The 14734-nt window shown below is 38.1% G+C and overlaps 1 protein-coding gene across 4 annotated transcripts; it reads left to right on the plus strand.

Annotated features, from left to right (window-relative positions):
* The first annotated feature begins 2107 nt into the window (after positions 1–2107).
* On the plus strand, positions 2108–4695 carry LOC141812238 (mitochondrial import receptor subunit TOM20-like). Of its 4 annotated transcripts, XM_074700291.1 has the most exons (10): positions 2108–2228; positions 2326–2404; positions 2522–2691; positions 2774–2821; positions 3471–3578; positions 3662–3731; positions 3809–3916; positions 4014–4100; positions 4204–4261; positions 4352–4695. In XM_074700291.1, the coding sequence occupies exons 2-5, from the start codon at positions 2395–2397 to the stop codon at positions 3495–3497; spliced, it is 255 nt and encodes an 84-aa protein (XP_074556392.1). In that variant the 5' UTR covers positions 2108–2228; positions 2326–2394; the 3' UTR covers positions 3498–3578; positions 3662–3731; positions 3809–3916; positions 4014–4100; positions 4204–4261; positions 4352–4695. The 4 variants fall into 4 exon arrangements, with proteins under 4 accessions (XP_074556392.1, XP_074556390.1, XP_074556389.1 ...); XM_074700289.1 differs by lacking the exons at positions 2108–2228; positions 2326–2404; positions 2522–2691; positions 2774–2821 and having other exon boundaries at positions 3494–3578; XM_074700288.1 differs by lacking the exons at positions 2108–2228; positions 2326–2404; positions 2522–2691; positions 2774–2821 and having other exon boundaries at positions 3494–3578; positions 4014–4096.
* The last annotated feature ends 10039 nt before the right edge of the window (positions 4696–14734 follow it).

Here is a 14734-nt window from a genome sequence, read left to right on the forward strand (position 1 = left end):
TATATATGTAGACTGTGAAAGATCGAGCAACCTTTTCGATCTATCTCTATAGATTTTAATCCCAAGGATATAGGTTGCTTCTCCCATGTCTTTCATGAAAAAACTTTTGAATAACCATAATTTAACTGATTGTAGAACAGGCACATCGTTTCCTATCAGTAATATGTCATCGACATATAACACCAGGAATACGATCGCACTCCCACTAACCTTGTTGTACACACAGGGTTCGTCGGGATTTTGTGAGAAATCAAACTCTTTGATTACCTCATCAAAATGGATATTCCAACTCCTAGATGCTTGCTTCAGTCCATAAATGGATCGCTAAAGCTTTCATACTTTATTCTTACTGACGGATACGAAACCTTCGGGTTGTATCATGTACACATCCTCAGATAGATTTCCATTAAAGAAAGTTATTTTCACATCCATCTGTCATATCTCATAGTCATAATGAGCAGCTATGGCTAGGAGTATCCGAATGGATTTAAGCATAGCTACTAGTGAAAAGGTTTCATCATAGTCAATTCCTTGCTTCTGACAATATCCTTTTGCTACTAGTCTAGCTTTATAGGTAATCACATTACCATCCATGTCAGTCTTCTTCTTGAAAACCCACTTGCACCCAATGGGCTTAATGCCCTCAGGTGGGTCTACCAAGTTCCAAACTTGGTTTTTATACATGGAATCCATTTCCGACTTTATGGCTGTTAACCATTTGTTCCTTTTAGAACTTTTCAGCACTTCTTCATATCCAGTAGGTGATAACACTCATTTTCATAGTTTATTTTGGCTCTAAAACTTGATATTTTGACCCTCTCGTTGTGTAACTATAGAATATTAACACATATTACGTGTAGGAATGTATTTTGGATGCTATTGCTTATTCCTACAAATTTTGAATTGAATCTAATATTTTTTGATGTATTTTTGTAGGATACTTAAGGAGCCATGAAGTTGAACCAAGTTGGAGGTCATTTGGAGGTGTCTAAAGGTCATTTGGAGTGTTTCAGAGGCTCCCAAGGCCGTGTTTCACCTCTCTAGGCCGTGTCTCACAAGTCATGGCCGTGCCCCACCTTGCCCAGGCCGTGTCTCATGAGGCACGGTCGTGCCTCATCTTTCCGTGGGTCAAGACACGCCCATGTCTCGATTGGACTACACTGCAAACTAAAACTAAAATGGCTATAACTTTCAACTCAAATAGAAACACTACTAGAAAAATGTTAATAGACAACGCCCCAAAGACAACGGTTTTTAGCAAAAGCGTTGTGGTATTTCAATTTACAACGTTTTTAGTCAAAAGCGTTGTCTTTTGAAATCAAAAGACAACGTTTGTACAGAAAGCGTTGTCTATTAGCGTTTATTTTGGGTCAACCACAACACTTTACAAAAGCGTTGTCGAAAACGTTGTCTTTTAGCGGGTTTTTTGCCAAAGACAACGCTTTTAAAAGTATTGTCGTTTAGTGTTGTCGTTGATGGTTTATATCCAGGGTTTTTTATCGGGCGAGTCCGCGATTTCCTTCGTACGCCTCCCTCTTCTCTCCCGCACCATTTTCGTCCCTCTCCCGCTCTCGCACCTCTAGCTCGTCTTCTCCCCCGCGCCGCATTTTCGTGCCTCTCCCGCCCCCTCTCGCACCTCTAGCTAGTAGCTACTCTTCTCCCGGCCCCCCCTTTCGTGCCTCTCCTCTTCTCCAAATATTTTTATATCCCGCTGATCTTTCACTGCGTACTTCCTAAACCCCTAAACTCGCTGATCTTCTAATTGATCTAATTAATTTAATATAAATATTTAGCAGTCTAAGAGAATTAGATTTAGTTTTTCTTTTATTTTTTATAATTCAAGTGTAGAGACTTCGATCAAATTAATTTTGAAAATAGATGATTTCCTTTTAATTCATTTATAGGATAAATTTAAAATAATTTTTATATATTTAAAGGTAGATTTTTAAAAATATTTTGTTTATTAAAATTCTAATTTTATGTTCCGTTAACTGGGTGGAGTTGAATGGTACTGACTCGTGACCAACTAAGCCGCCGCCACCCCGCAACGAAGCATCGTGTTAAGTCCTTCGGAACCCTAATTTCTCACCCAAGCGAGTCAGAGCGGGGGTCGGACAGGGGCGATATCCATGGATCTGCAGCAGAATGATTTCGAGCGTCTCGTCTTCTTCGAGCATGCCCGCAATGCCGCGGAGGCCGGCTACGCCAAGAACCCCCTCGATGCCGATGTTTGTTCCACTGATTTTGTCCGTTTAGGCCCTCTTTATGCATTCATTCTCTTCGTTCATTGCTAACTTATTTTGGGATTCTTTTTTTTTATTTCAGAATCTCACGAGGTAGGGAGGAGCGCTTCTTGAACTATCCACGTTCCAGAGTGGGAACGATTGCGTAAAGATGGTTGAAGGTCTGTAACGAAGATTTCAATGTGAATTTATAGAATGGTTTTCGTAAACTTTATTGGTAACGTAAAAAATAGGTAAAAAAAAGTCACCTGAGCTCTGCTTTTGGATTTCTGTGGCAGATGCTATATCAAAACTGCAGGAAGCCTTGGTGTTAAATCCTAGCAAGCACGACACCTTATGGTGCATGGTAAACGCCCATACTTCTCATGGGTTCTACACGCCTGATCAACAGGCTGCTGTAGTTTGTTTTGAGAAGGCAGCTCAATGCTTTCGTGAGGCTGTGCAGCTGGTAACACTTTTCATGCGCAGACGTCCAGTTCTTCTTGCTATTTGTTTGCCTTTTTCTGTAATGAGAATTCACATTATTGTAGGATCCTGGAAATGAGCTATATCTTAAATCCCTGGAATTATCAGCCAAGGTATACTCTTATGCTCATTTCCAAAAAAGTTCAGAATATAGAAGTTATTTGGTTTACTGAATGGTTTGACTAGTCTATTCATAATGGGTTTTTTGTGTGCATTGTCTAGTTCTGGCTTAACTGTCACATATTAATGGTTTGGGCAGTGTGATCATATCCATACATTTTAATGAGTAATGAATCTTTCCTCTGTCTCAAAGAAGTTATTTAGTGCTAATTCTATGCAATCGCACACAATGGAAATCTCTATTTTAAGTCTTTTTTATTTCTCATCATTGTCATCTTATTCCTGTAGCAATTAGGTGCCCATACTACACTGTTTATGTTGTCAATTGGAGGACCAGATATGCTCAACACTCTACTCTTTTAACTCCTACTAAACCTTCTTGATTCTTATCTAGATTAGGATATCCTACTAGGCTACTAGCCATTTAGTTTACCTAATGGACATTTTATTTGTTTCATAGGCATAGACTTTATGCTCAAATTTTAGTCAAAAGTGATTATCAATCGTTCATATTCTTTAAAGCAAAAGACATAGAAGGTTCATGGAATGTATGTGTAGGTAGGGTTGGTGTTATTACTTTAACTTATTTCTCCCTGTTGATAACTTATTTAATTGATGAGCTAATTATTTGTTTATGTGCAGTTGTCATTGGATTCTCACTGTCATTGAACCCTACACGGAGATTGTTTATGTGCTGGATTCTCTAAGTCATCGAATGCGCTATGAAGATTGGAAATATATTGTGGAAATGTGAGGCCAAACTGGGTAATTTGATTGGGCATTTCATTCACATGTTAAAACACTAATATATCATATTTTATTAACGTATGTAGGGCCTTGAGATTGTTTAATTCAAACAAGGGAAGGAAAGGTCGGAAAAAATCAGTGTGGGAAATACTACAGGTATGTGTAATTATGTTTGATATGGTCTTGATGTGTGTATTTGTCTTTTAACTGATAGTGGAGTCCAATTACCACAGGCTCCTCGACAACCAGATGGGAAACAATGTGGTTATTATGTGATGAGATTTATGAGACAGATTATTGCAGAAATTGAAACTATTGAAAGAGATGGACTACGATCAATAGTACTTGTTCAAATCACTTCAAATAAACCATTTATCATTTTGCAAAGTCAGTGTTGATTGTTTTTCCAATTAACTTAATCTATATGTGTGTTCATAGTTTAAGGCAGCTGAGTACACTCGGGCAGAAATTGATGAGGTGCGTTCCGAGGTGGCAGACTGTATACAAGATCATATTTATGAGTAGGTATGGAATGTTGATCTCCATAATTCCATTTATTTGTAATAAATATATTTGTTTGTGATTAATTCTGCTGCTGTTGTTGTGTATGGAATGCTGATCTCCATAGTTCATTGTGTATAATTCTGCTGTTTGTGATTAATTCTGCTGCTGCTGTTTATGAGTAGGTATGGAATGCTGATCTCCATAGTTCATTGTGTATAAATCTGCTGCTGTTGTGCCCATATTTTGGATAAATTAGTATTATCTTTTGGCAGGCTGGTATTTGGCAGATGGACCTGTTCTATTTCTGCTGCTGTTACTTGGTGATGCTAATGTTGTGCCCATACTTGGTGATGCACTTGCTGTTACTTGGTGCTGCTAATGTTGTGATGCACCTGTTCTATTTCTGCTGCTGTTGGAGGATATTCTGTTGCGTTGAAACCTTTGTTATGGACCTGCTGCTGTTAATTATGGAGCTTCTATGTTGGAAGTTGTAACTTGAATTTGTGTTATGAACTTGTATAAGTTGTATGTTATCGACCTGCTGTATGTTATGAATTTGTGTTATGAACCTGCTGTAAGAATGATTTTTGTGTAAATATAAGTTGTATGTTTTGTATGTGATTTAGTAAATTTTGTAGCCAATGGTTTTGTATTTACAAAATATATTATTTCTTATTTACTGCTAAAAAAATCAAAAGACAACGCTTTTAAAAACGTTGCAAAACCCAAGCAATTTGTAACAAAATTACAACGCTTTTTAACCGTTGCAAAATGTGTTGTCATACCTATTAAAAACAACGTTTTTAAAGCGTCGCAAAAAACGTTGTAATATTTACAACGCTTTTTCTGCGTTGCGAAGGTGTTGTCGATGTTAACAAAGACAACGCTTAAAAAGCGTTGTCGTTGAGGGACCCCTTTTACAACAGGGCCTCTTACAACGCTTTTTAACCCACAAAGACAACGCGTTTTCCGCGTTGTCTATTAACATTTTTCTAGTAGTGTGAATCAACCCTTAGTTAAATTAATCAGACCTAGGTGTATTGTCAAACATCGAAATTCTAGGATCAGACCTAGTGCACCTTGCACCAACATGTCGAACTCATGCTCTTGGAGATAAATATAGTTATGAGACAGTGTAAATCTCTTTTCTCTAATGGATCTCCTTAGTGACACTTATCATTGAGGTTGTTGGGAGTTGTGCTCTATAGTAGAAGGAAATACCTCTATTTGAGCTGACGTATCCTCCATATGAATTGGATGAGATACGAAAATATCATCGTTAACTACCTCTTTCAATTGTACAACTTCAATTGCTTGTAGAATGGTAGACATTTCACTATCAGTTGCATCAGTGTTACCATATTATGATCATCGATATTCTCCTTAAATGATATTTATCTAACTTTATTACTTCCACCATCCTCAATAAATTTAACTTTATCCTTCTCAAAAATAGATTTTCTCAAGGGGTTGAAAAACTTGAAGCCCCTTGAATTTTCAAAGTATCCAACAAAATGGCAATTAATGGTTCTAAAATCTATTTTTTTCATTAGGCCTATTAGGATCCGATTTCATCGCTCTGCTATACCATTTTACTGAGGGGTCCCAAACAAGTGTATTGTGCCACGATTTCACATTTAGCAAGGTAATCCGCAAATGGCCCAAGACATTGTTCACCTAATCCATCAGATCTATCATAGTATTCGCCATCATGGTTTGATCTGACAGTCTTAATCTTCTTCCCAAGTTGATTTTCAACTTCGACTTTAAAGGTTTTGAACATGTTTAGGGTTTACGACTTCTTATGAATAAGGTACAAGTATCCGTATCGAAAATAGTGATTTATAAAGCTTATAAAGTATGTTTAACCTTTCCATGAAGTCTTAGGGAATAATACATATATATCCGTATGTATAAGCTCTAATATCCCATTACTCCTTCTTAAACCCTTATTACTTTTGTTAGTCATTTTCCCCTTAATACACTCAATGCAGATTTCAAAATTTGACATATCAAGGGAATTGAGAATCCTAATGGCATTAACCTTTCTATACGTTGTTTAGATATATGCCCTAAATGTATATGTTACAACATAGATGAATTCTCATTTATCACACCGCACTTCACACCCATACTAAGCATTACAATATTGTCCATATGGATTTCAATGTCTAATCTGTATAGTTTATCAATCAAGGAATCAGTACCACACAAAATAAAATTTTAAAAAAATACTAAACTTTCTATTTCTAAATGAACAAGTGTATCCAGATTTATCCAAATATGAAATAAAAATTAAGTTTCATTTAAATAACGACACTATAAATATATTTTTCAAATTCAAAAGTATATTGTTCCTAAATAAATTCTGAAGACACCTATTGTCTTTACTCTCACCTTCTTGTCAGTTCCCATATAGATGAATTTTTCAGTATCAATTGACATTCGGCTCCAAATGCAACCTTATATAGTTACACTTATATGAGTAGTTGTATCTGTATCTATCCATCAAGTATTATTAAGTACAATAGCTAGGTTGACTTCTAAACAAACAAAATTGAGAAGTTTACCTTTCTTGACTCGCAATTGGCAAATATAGGGGACATCCTTCTCTTCAGGTGGCCTTTCCTTTTACAAAAATAACAAATTGGGTATGAATCTTATTGCTTTTGCACCTTATGCCCTGAAGCCTCAGTCACTGTAAGTTGTTTATCCTTACTCTTACTCTATCCTTTTTCTTCTTTTTGTTCGACTACTGAGATGAGGCCCCAAAATGAGTACTATGAGATGTGTCATGCCTCAATCTCTCCTCTTCTTGTACACATTGATCTATAAGCTCATTCGGTGTCCATTTCTCTTTTTAAGTATTATAGTTAATCTTAAAAGGAGTGAACTGTGTAGAAAGAGGGCAAGGTTCGCAAGTATGGTTTCAGACATTTCAAGCTTTAGTGTCCTAAGCCTTATAACCAAATTCGACATCTTCATGATGTACTCCCTAATGAAATAGTAGATAGTAGATCCAATAGGCAAATAATTCAATTCCCTTTGAAAGTTAATCAACTTTGTGCTTCACATCCATCTTGATATCAAAGATATGATGATGGACACAAAGAAAATTAGCTTGGCTATCCTCCTCATGTTATCCATTTTTATTATTCCAACAACATCTAGAGAGCTTGCTCCAGCATCATCTCCCACCGGAATAGATATTTTTGAATTACTATGTAAGTTATTATTATGTCCATACACATTATTTGTAAATATAAATCTCAAGGCATTTGAATGAAAGAAGCTATCAGACTAGGGAGACATTATAGATTTAGATATCACCTTTTCTTTATTGTTCCTAAACAAAATCTTAATGTTTTTCTATACATAATATTTATTTTTGTGTTTATTATTATCCAATTATAAATAGATTACTTATTTCTATTTATTAATTTTGCAGTAATCGAACTTGCAAGAGTGTACGGGTCATTATCAAATAATGTGATATAAGTTTAAATACGTCGTAAATTTGAGAATAAAATAATCTCCATTATAGATTACATCAATATTAACTAAAGTAATGAATTATAAAGGACGCAATGAACAAGTAATGTAAAATACCGGAAACATGAAGGTTTAATTGTAAATAAAATACCCTGTTAATTCCTATAATTTTATTTTAGGGAAGATTAAGGAGGCTGATTAAAATAGATCAAAGGTGGTTTGGGTTTGATTAATTAAATCTAACTCATCTAATTGGATTAATGGTTAATGGGTAGTGGTTTAAGGGTGTTATTGGATCCTACTCAGCCAACCCGTTAAGAGGTTTTAAAAACCCCGGAACAGCAACCTAAGTCGCGACACCCTGTTCCCCTGAGCGCGCCGCCGCGCTTTCTTCCTCATCGCGCCGACGCGGTGCTGTTCGTGCCGTCTCCGCCGAAGCCGAGTGAACGGAGGGCTGACGCCGGAGCCGGGGAGGCTAGAGGAGCAGCGATTTCCGTTTTCCCAACCTGCGACATCCCCTGTCTCATCGCGCGCCCACGACTTCGATCTCTCCTTCGTCTCCGACAGCGCCGAGAGAGAGAGTCCAGCCGACGCTGGAGCTAGAGCTGGAGGGGCTGGCAACCAGAGCTAGCGTTGATCGGAGCTTGCATAGACCGGTGCTAGGTCTTGTTGGAACGACGTGTGGTGGAGGCGGTTCGGCGGCAGCAAGTCGAAGGAGAGATCATCGGTAAGTAGAAAGTACAAACTAGGTTTTGGTTGCGTGGTTTCTCAAAGGAGGTCTCATTAGGTCTTCCTCGAGTTTACCCTGATTTGATCGGTTTCCTTCTCCATAGTGTGGAGTTCTTTGCTTTCGGATAGGAAGAGGAAAAGGGCTGGCCGATTGGAGCTTGAAGAAGTTACGGCAGCAAGAAGAAAGGGGATTAGGGATGTGAACGGCTCGATTAGAGGTAAATCTACTTGATTCTGATATGGATATTTTAGATTTAGCTATTGATTAGAGATGGTTAGTGGATTTGTGTTGAGATTTGTGGTTAGTGTGCTGTTCGGATAAGCTTGAACAAGGGTACTGCGTGATTGATTTTTTATTAGTTCTGCCATGGTGAAGTAGGTTGAAGGTGAACATAATCATTGTGATTAATTGGGATGTGAATCTGTTGAGGGTTATTAAAATGGTGTAGGTATTGTCGTCATTAGAGTTGTTCAATTAATATGTGATAATAAGATAGAATGGATAGAATGTGATCTGTTGTGAAATCCAAAATATCCATCACAACCACAAGCAAAGTTTTACAAAAATTCATAGAATTATCAAGTCACTCAAACTACATGTCATCATCACTAGGTGGAGGAGGTCGAGAAGGAGATTGAAAATGCATATGCATTTTCTGCACCATGTCACATATGAGCTGCTGCTGTGCAAGACCATCCTGCTGTCTTTGTGTGACAGCTCGAACTTCTTGACGCAGAACACGAATCTCCGCAAGACAGACTTTGACTCGCCCGTCAACATCAGAAATCATATTCTCCAGACGGGTAAGCCTCTCATCTTCACTTGCATCTTTTTCTTCCTCAGAATCAGAAGAAATATTCACTTGAGCTGCCTTTTGAATCCAAGTCATAGCACCATTGGAATAGACAATCCTTGCTAGCTTCAAGTGACGAGGACCAAGTTGATCATAGTCTTTTGATAATTGTCGTATGGCTCCCACTGTGATATCAACCCCCTGGAATGCTAGAAATTGAGTAATGATGTGATCGAACGGCATATAGATCTTGCCATTCGTGGAATCGGAGTGGTAAAGAATGGAGTGATAGATGTGGAGAGCAATATCAATGTCAAGATGCTGCTCTAAGGCATACATCATGATTAGATGAGGTATACGTATCATAGCTCGTCCTCGAGTCACTATGGGTAAAATGCAGTCAAGTATGATACGGTACCAGACGTAATGATCAGCAGACATTTTTGTGGCATGAAAGTTTTTCCTAGTGGGTTTTCTTGGTTGCTTGAAGTAGTATGTGTGAATTTGTTCAACGGTCACGTTTGAGAAAGATCCTGTGATTTTACCAGTAACATCAGGAAAACATACAAATGGATTTGAGGAAGTACGAAGGCCAAGAAAAGATCGGATGGACTCAGGTGTGAACTCAATATGCATGCCGGCTGCAGTAGACACATAATGTTTTTCGGTTATGTCTGTTGGTCGAAGATTTACATAAAATTCTTTGCACAAGTCTAAATTGATGTTGCTTGTGCAATTCACTAGGTTTTCTAGTTGGTAGTACAAGATACGGTCATAGATATGAGGAGTAGTTGATTGAAAGAATTGTCGATTTAGATAACGACAATCCATGAAGTGAAATTCGGATGTTTCAAAGAGATGTTGTGCCATTTTTGAATGAAACCTAGGCTCAGGACGACCATGGAAATAGGAAGGATCAGGATATTGTGGTGTATCCTTATTCTTACGTAGAATTGACTTCCTAGGAGGTTTATGGGCTACATGCTTTTGCCTAACTCTAAGATTGATGCAATGCATGATGATAAGACATGAAAACATAAGCAAATTAATCCAAAAATAGATTTTAAAAGAATAGAATCAGAAAAGAGTCGTTTTAGAGGTTTACCTTCTTTGGTTTGTTGGTCTTCCATGACTTCAAAAACCCTAGTTTTTGCTTGAAAAGATGAGTAGAGGTTGTAGGAGATGAGAATAAGGAAGGTTTAGGGCTCTAGAAGGTTGGAGGAAGGCTGGAGAGACGAAGAACGGCCGGGACGACGCAACCCTAGGGTTAGCAGTCGACCGCCGTTTATGATTTCTTATATAGAAGTCGCGGCGTCAGTCGACTGATGAGTTTACCAGTCGACTGATATCAGTCGACTGAGCCATTTGCAGTCGACTGATGCCCTTTGTGAAAAACTCACAGAAAGATCAGTCGAGTGAAGCAGTCGACTGATGCCTTTTGTGAAAACTCACAGAAAGATCAGTCGAGTGAAGACACAGTCGACTGATTTTTCTGTGGTGTTTGCCGAGTTGCATCAGTCGACTGGATATTCTGTGTCAGTCGACTGATGGTCTGAAATCAGCCTATGCATATTCTGATACGAACTTCAGAAATGCGTAAAAAATTCCATAAAATTCAGAAAAATCTGAAATTTTGCAGACATGTTTGTTTTGATATTCTCTACTTAGGGAAAAATATGAATTTATGAAAAATATTCTTGTTTCCATGGTTTGATACGAACTTTGAAGTTTGGCACAAATGCATGCATTTTGTATCAAGTTTAGGATTTGTTATGATTTCAAATCTGGTCTTTTGTCTCCCTATCCTTAGTTAATTTTTGAAATGGTGTGGAATTCTTTAAAATGTCCAACTATGATCTATGAGCAAGATGTCCATTAATTAAACATTTGCCTTTCCCATAGTTGGTCTAAAATAATTGAATTGATACCATTTATACCACATCAAGATGCTATAAAGCATTTGTGAGGTATGAGTATCATCCTATCATCCCACATATCAATCAAATTACCAATACACATTCAAAGTCATCCTAGAGTCTTGTGGGATGTAAAGGTTCATGTTGTTGGCTTTATAAAATGCTAGACATTCCTATTCCACAAAACACATTCCTAACCCTCTTCTTATTTTTGTGAATTCAACTTCGGGTAGTGGTTTGGTGAATATATCGGCAAGATTTGATTTTGATTCAATATAGCTTAGTTCTATATCACCTCTTGCCATGTGATCCCTTATAAAATGATGTTTAATTTCAATATGCTTAGTTCTTGAATGATGCACCGGATTTTTCGTTAAGTTGATTGTACTCATGTTGTCACACATGATTTGAACCTTGGAATAGTTTAGTTCATAATCCTTAAGTGTATGCATCATCCATAAGAGTTGAGCTACACATCCTCCTAAGGCCACATACTCTGCTTCAGTAGTAGACAAAGCTACACATGGTTGTTTTCTACTACTCCAACTCACTAAGGAAGCTCCTAGAAATTGGCATCCACCACTAGTGCTTTTTCTATCCAACTTACATCCTGCATAATCTGAGTCAGTATACCCAATTAGATCAAAATTTTGGTTTCTTGGGTACCAAAGACCTACATTTAAGGTTCCCTTAATGTATTTTAAAATTCTTTTTACAGCTGCAAGGTGTGATTCTTTTGCACATGATTGATACCTTGCACACATCCCAACCGCAAATAAAATATCCGGTCTACTAGCGGTTAAATAGAGTAGGCTCCCAATCATGCTCCTATATTGTTTTGAGTCCGTACTTTTACCTTCATCATCTTTATCTAGTTTTACATTTGTTCCCATTGGAGTTGTTATTGTTTTAGCATTTTCCATTCCGAATTTCTTTATCATTTCCTTTGCATATTTTGTTTGAAACACATGGGTTCCCTCACTCGTTTGCTTCACTTGTAGTCCTAAGAAGAAAGTAAGCTCTCCAACTAAGCTCATTTCAAATTCATCTTCCATATGTTTGATGAATTCATGTAGGAAGTCATCATTAGTTGATCCAAAAATGATATCATCCACATACACTTGGGCAACAAAGATATCATTTTCTTTTGATTTTATAAACAATGTTGGATCAATACTCCCTCTCCTAAAGCCTTTTGATATTAGAAAGGTTGATAACCTCTCATACCAAGCTCTTGGAGCTTGCTTTAACCCATACAAGGCTTTGTTGAGTTTATACACATGGTTGGGAAACTCAACACTCTCAAACCCGGGAGGTTGCTCTACATATACTTCTTCCTTAATGAACCCATTTAGAAATGTCGATTTTACATCCATTTGATGGAGCTTAAAACCCATGTATGCGGCATATCCTAGAAGGATTCGAATGGACTCTAACCTAGCTACCGGTGCATAGGTCTCATCATAATCTAGTCCTTCAACTTGATTGAAACCTCTAGCCACCAATCTAGCCTTATTCCTAGTCACAATTCCTTGATCATCTAACTTGTTCCTAAACACCCATTTAGTGGTTACAATTGTCTTGTCATTGGGTCTTGGAACTAATTCCCATACGTTGCTTCTTTCGAATTGGTTTAATTCTTCTTGCATCGCTAGTATCCAATCTGTATCACATAGAGCCTCATCAATTGTTTTAGGTTCACATTGTGAAATTAAAGCAATTTGACTTGTTTGGTTTCTAAATTGGGACCTAGTTCTCACTCCTAGTTCTATATCCCCTACAACTTGATCAATAGGATGATCTTGATGATGCCTAAGATTCCTAGTCTTAGTGGGCTCCTCACACTCATTATTGTTGCATTTAGGCTCATCCTCAAGGTCATTTCTTCCTCCCCCTAGATTGTTGCCCTCTATTTGTAGATTTTCCATTTCTTTAGTTATATCTTTTGTTTGTGCAATTATATCCTCATCAATTTGTGATCTTCTAGGGTAGGTGTTACTTGACTCGTCAAATTCAACATTTGACGATTCTTCAATTGTTTGAGTCCTTTTGTTGTAGATCCTATAGCTTTTACTAGAGGATGAATAACCCACAAGGATTCCTTAATCCGCCTTGGGCTCAAATTTCTTCAATTCATCCTTAGTGTTTAAAATGTACACTTTACATCCAAACACTCGGAAGTAGCTAATCTTTGGAATTTTTCCACTCCACAACTCAAAAGGGGTTTTTCCTAAAAATCGATGAATTACTACCCGATTTTGAATGTAGCAAGCGGTGTTAACCGCTTCTGCCCATAGGTAAGTGGGTAGTGAGTATGCATTTAACATGGTTCTAGCGGTTTCTTGTAAAGCCCTATTTTTTCTCTCAACAACTCCATTTTATTGAGGGGTTCTAGCACATGAGAACTCATGCTTGTATCCATTTTTCTAAGTAAAATTTGGAGAATTTTGAATTTTCAAACTCTCCACCATGGTCACTCCTAATTCTAGCACATGAGAACTCATGCTTGTATCCACAAGTCTCGTGCACTCCCTTGCACTCGCTTTAGACGTTTTCCTCGACTTTGTCGTGCTAAGACTTCTCTTGCCAAGAGGCCTCGCCTCCGGGACTTCACCTTTGCCAAGAGGCCGCGCCTCTAGGACTTCACCAAATACCAAGACTTCATTCCTGGACTTTCCTGTGAACTCAAGTCACACATGTTAGATCAACAAGCATTGCCTAACTTAACCTGATTTAGCCAAACATTAAAATCTAAATTGATTGGAGCAAAATTGCCTCAACACTTTGATGGCTGGAGGTGGAGGCGGTGTGCAGCATCGGGACGGCGACATGAGGCAGGGCAGTGGGGAGGGCGCTAGCAGTCGGCGTCGGAGACGATGGAGAAGCGGCGGTCTTTGTGTGAGGAGGGCAAGAGGCGGCTAGGGTTACTCGTGCGGCGGCGGCTTCTTCTCCAAGCGGCAGCAACGGCAGTGGGCAGAGGAGGAAGGTGCGGCGGAGGGGAGAGGGAGAAGAGGAGATGGCACGCGTGATTAAGGGATCGCGATTTGTGCTTTAAAAAGGAATGCACAGTAAGATTTATTATAACGAGTAAACCGGTTACTGTAGCAAACCGAGTTCAATTTTGGTTCATTTGGTTTATTAACCAAACGACCTTCGATTTGACTCAAACCAGTTTTGTTGGATTCGTCTTCGCAAGACGAATCTTTTCGCCCATTTTATTTTATCAAAACTTCTTCCAGCACGAACCAAATCAAGTTGGTTCAGTTTGGTTCAATCTTAACCTAATTCCAGATCCGGCCTATTTAATCTAAATAGGCTTGGCTAATTTTAGGTTCCATCCCACTTAATTCGAACTAATTAGGACTTGGTCTTTAATTAGTTAGTTTAAACCCTACAATTTTCAGGATATTACATTCTCCCCCACTAATAAAAATTAATTTGGTCCCCAAATTTCCTATCTATCTATTATAGTGCCAAAATATTATGCTTCGAATGATCAATCTCTCATTCTGTTGTGTCTCAGCTCTAGTCATATCTTCACGTGTCCAACCTCTGCACTGATCGATTGGGTAGCTGAAGGAATACGGTCTGCGTCCACTCTAGCTGAAGTTGACTCTGAAGCACTGACGACGATAGATGAACCGACTGATGTATTGAGATCATAATGAAATCAAATATCCTATGCTAACAGTACTACTATAAGCTTCTAAGAACCAATAAGATG

The sequence above is a fragment of the Curcuma longa genome, chromosome 18, assembly GCF_044706935.1.
Source record: "Curcuma longa cultivar G26 ecotype Majalengka, Jawa Barat chromosome 18, ITB_CL_G26_1.1, whole genome shotgun sequence".
Taxonomy (NCBI): Eukaryota; Viridiplantae; Streptophyta; class Magnoliopsida; order Zingiberales; family Zingiberaceae; genus Curcuma; species Curcuma longa.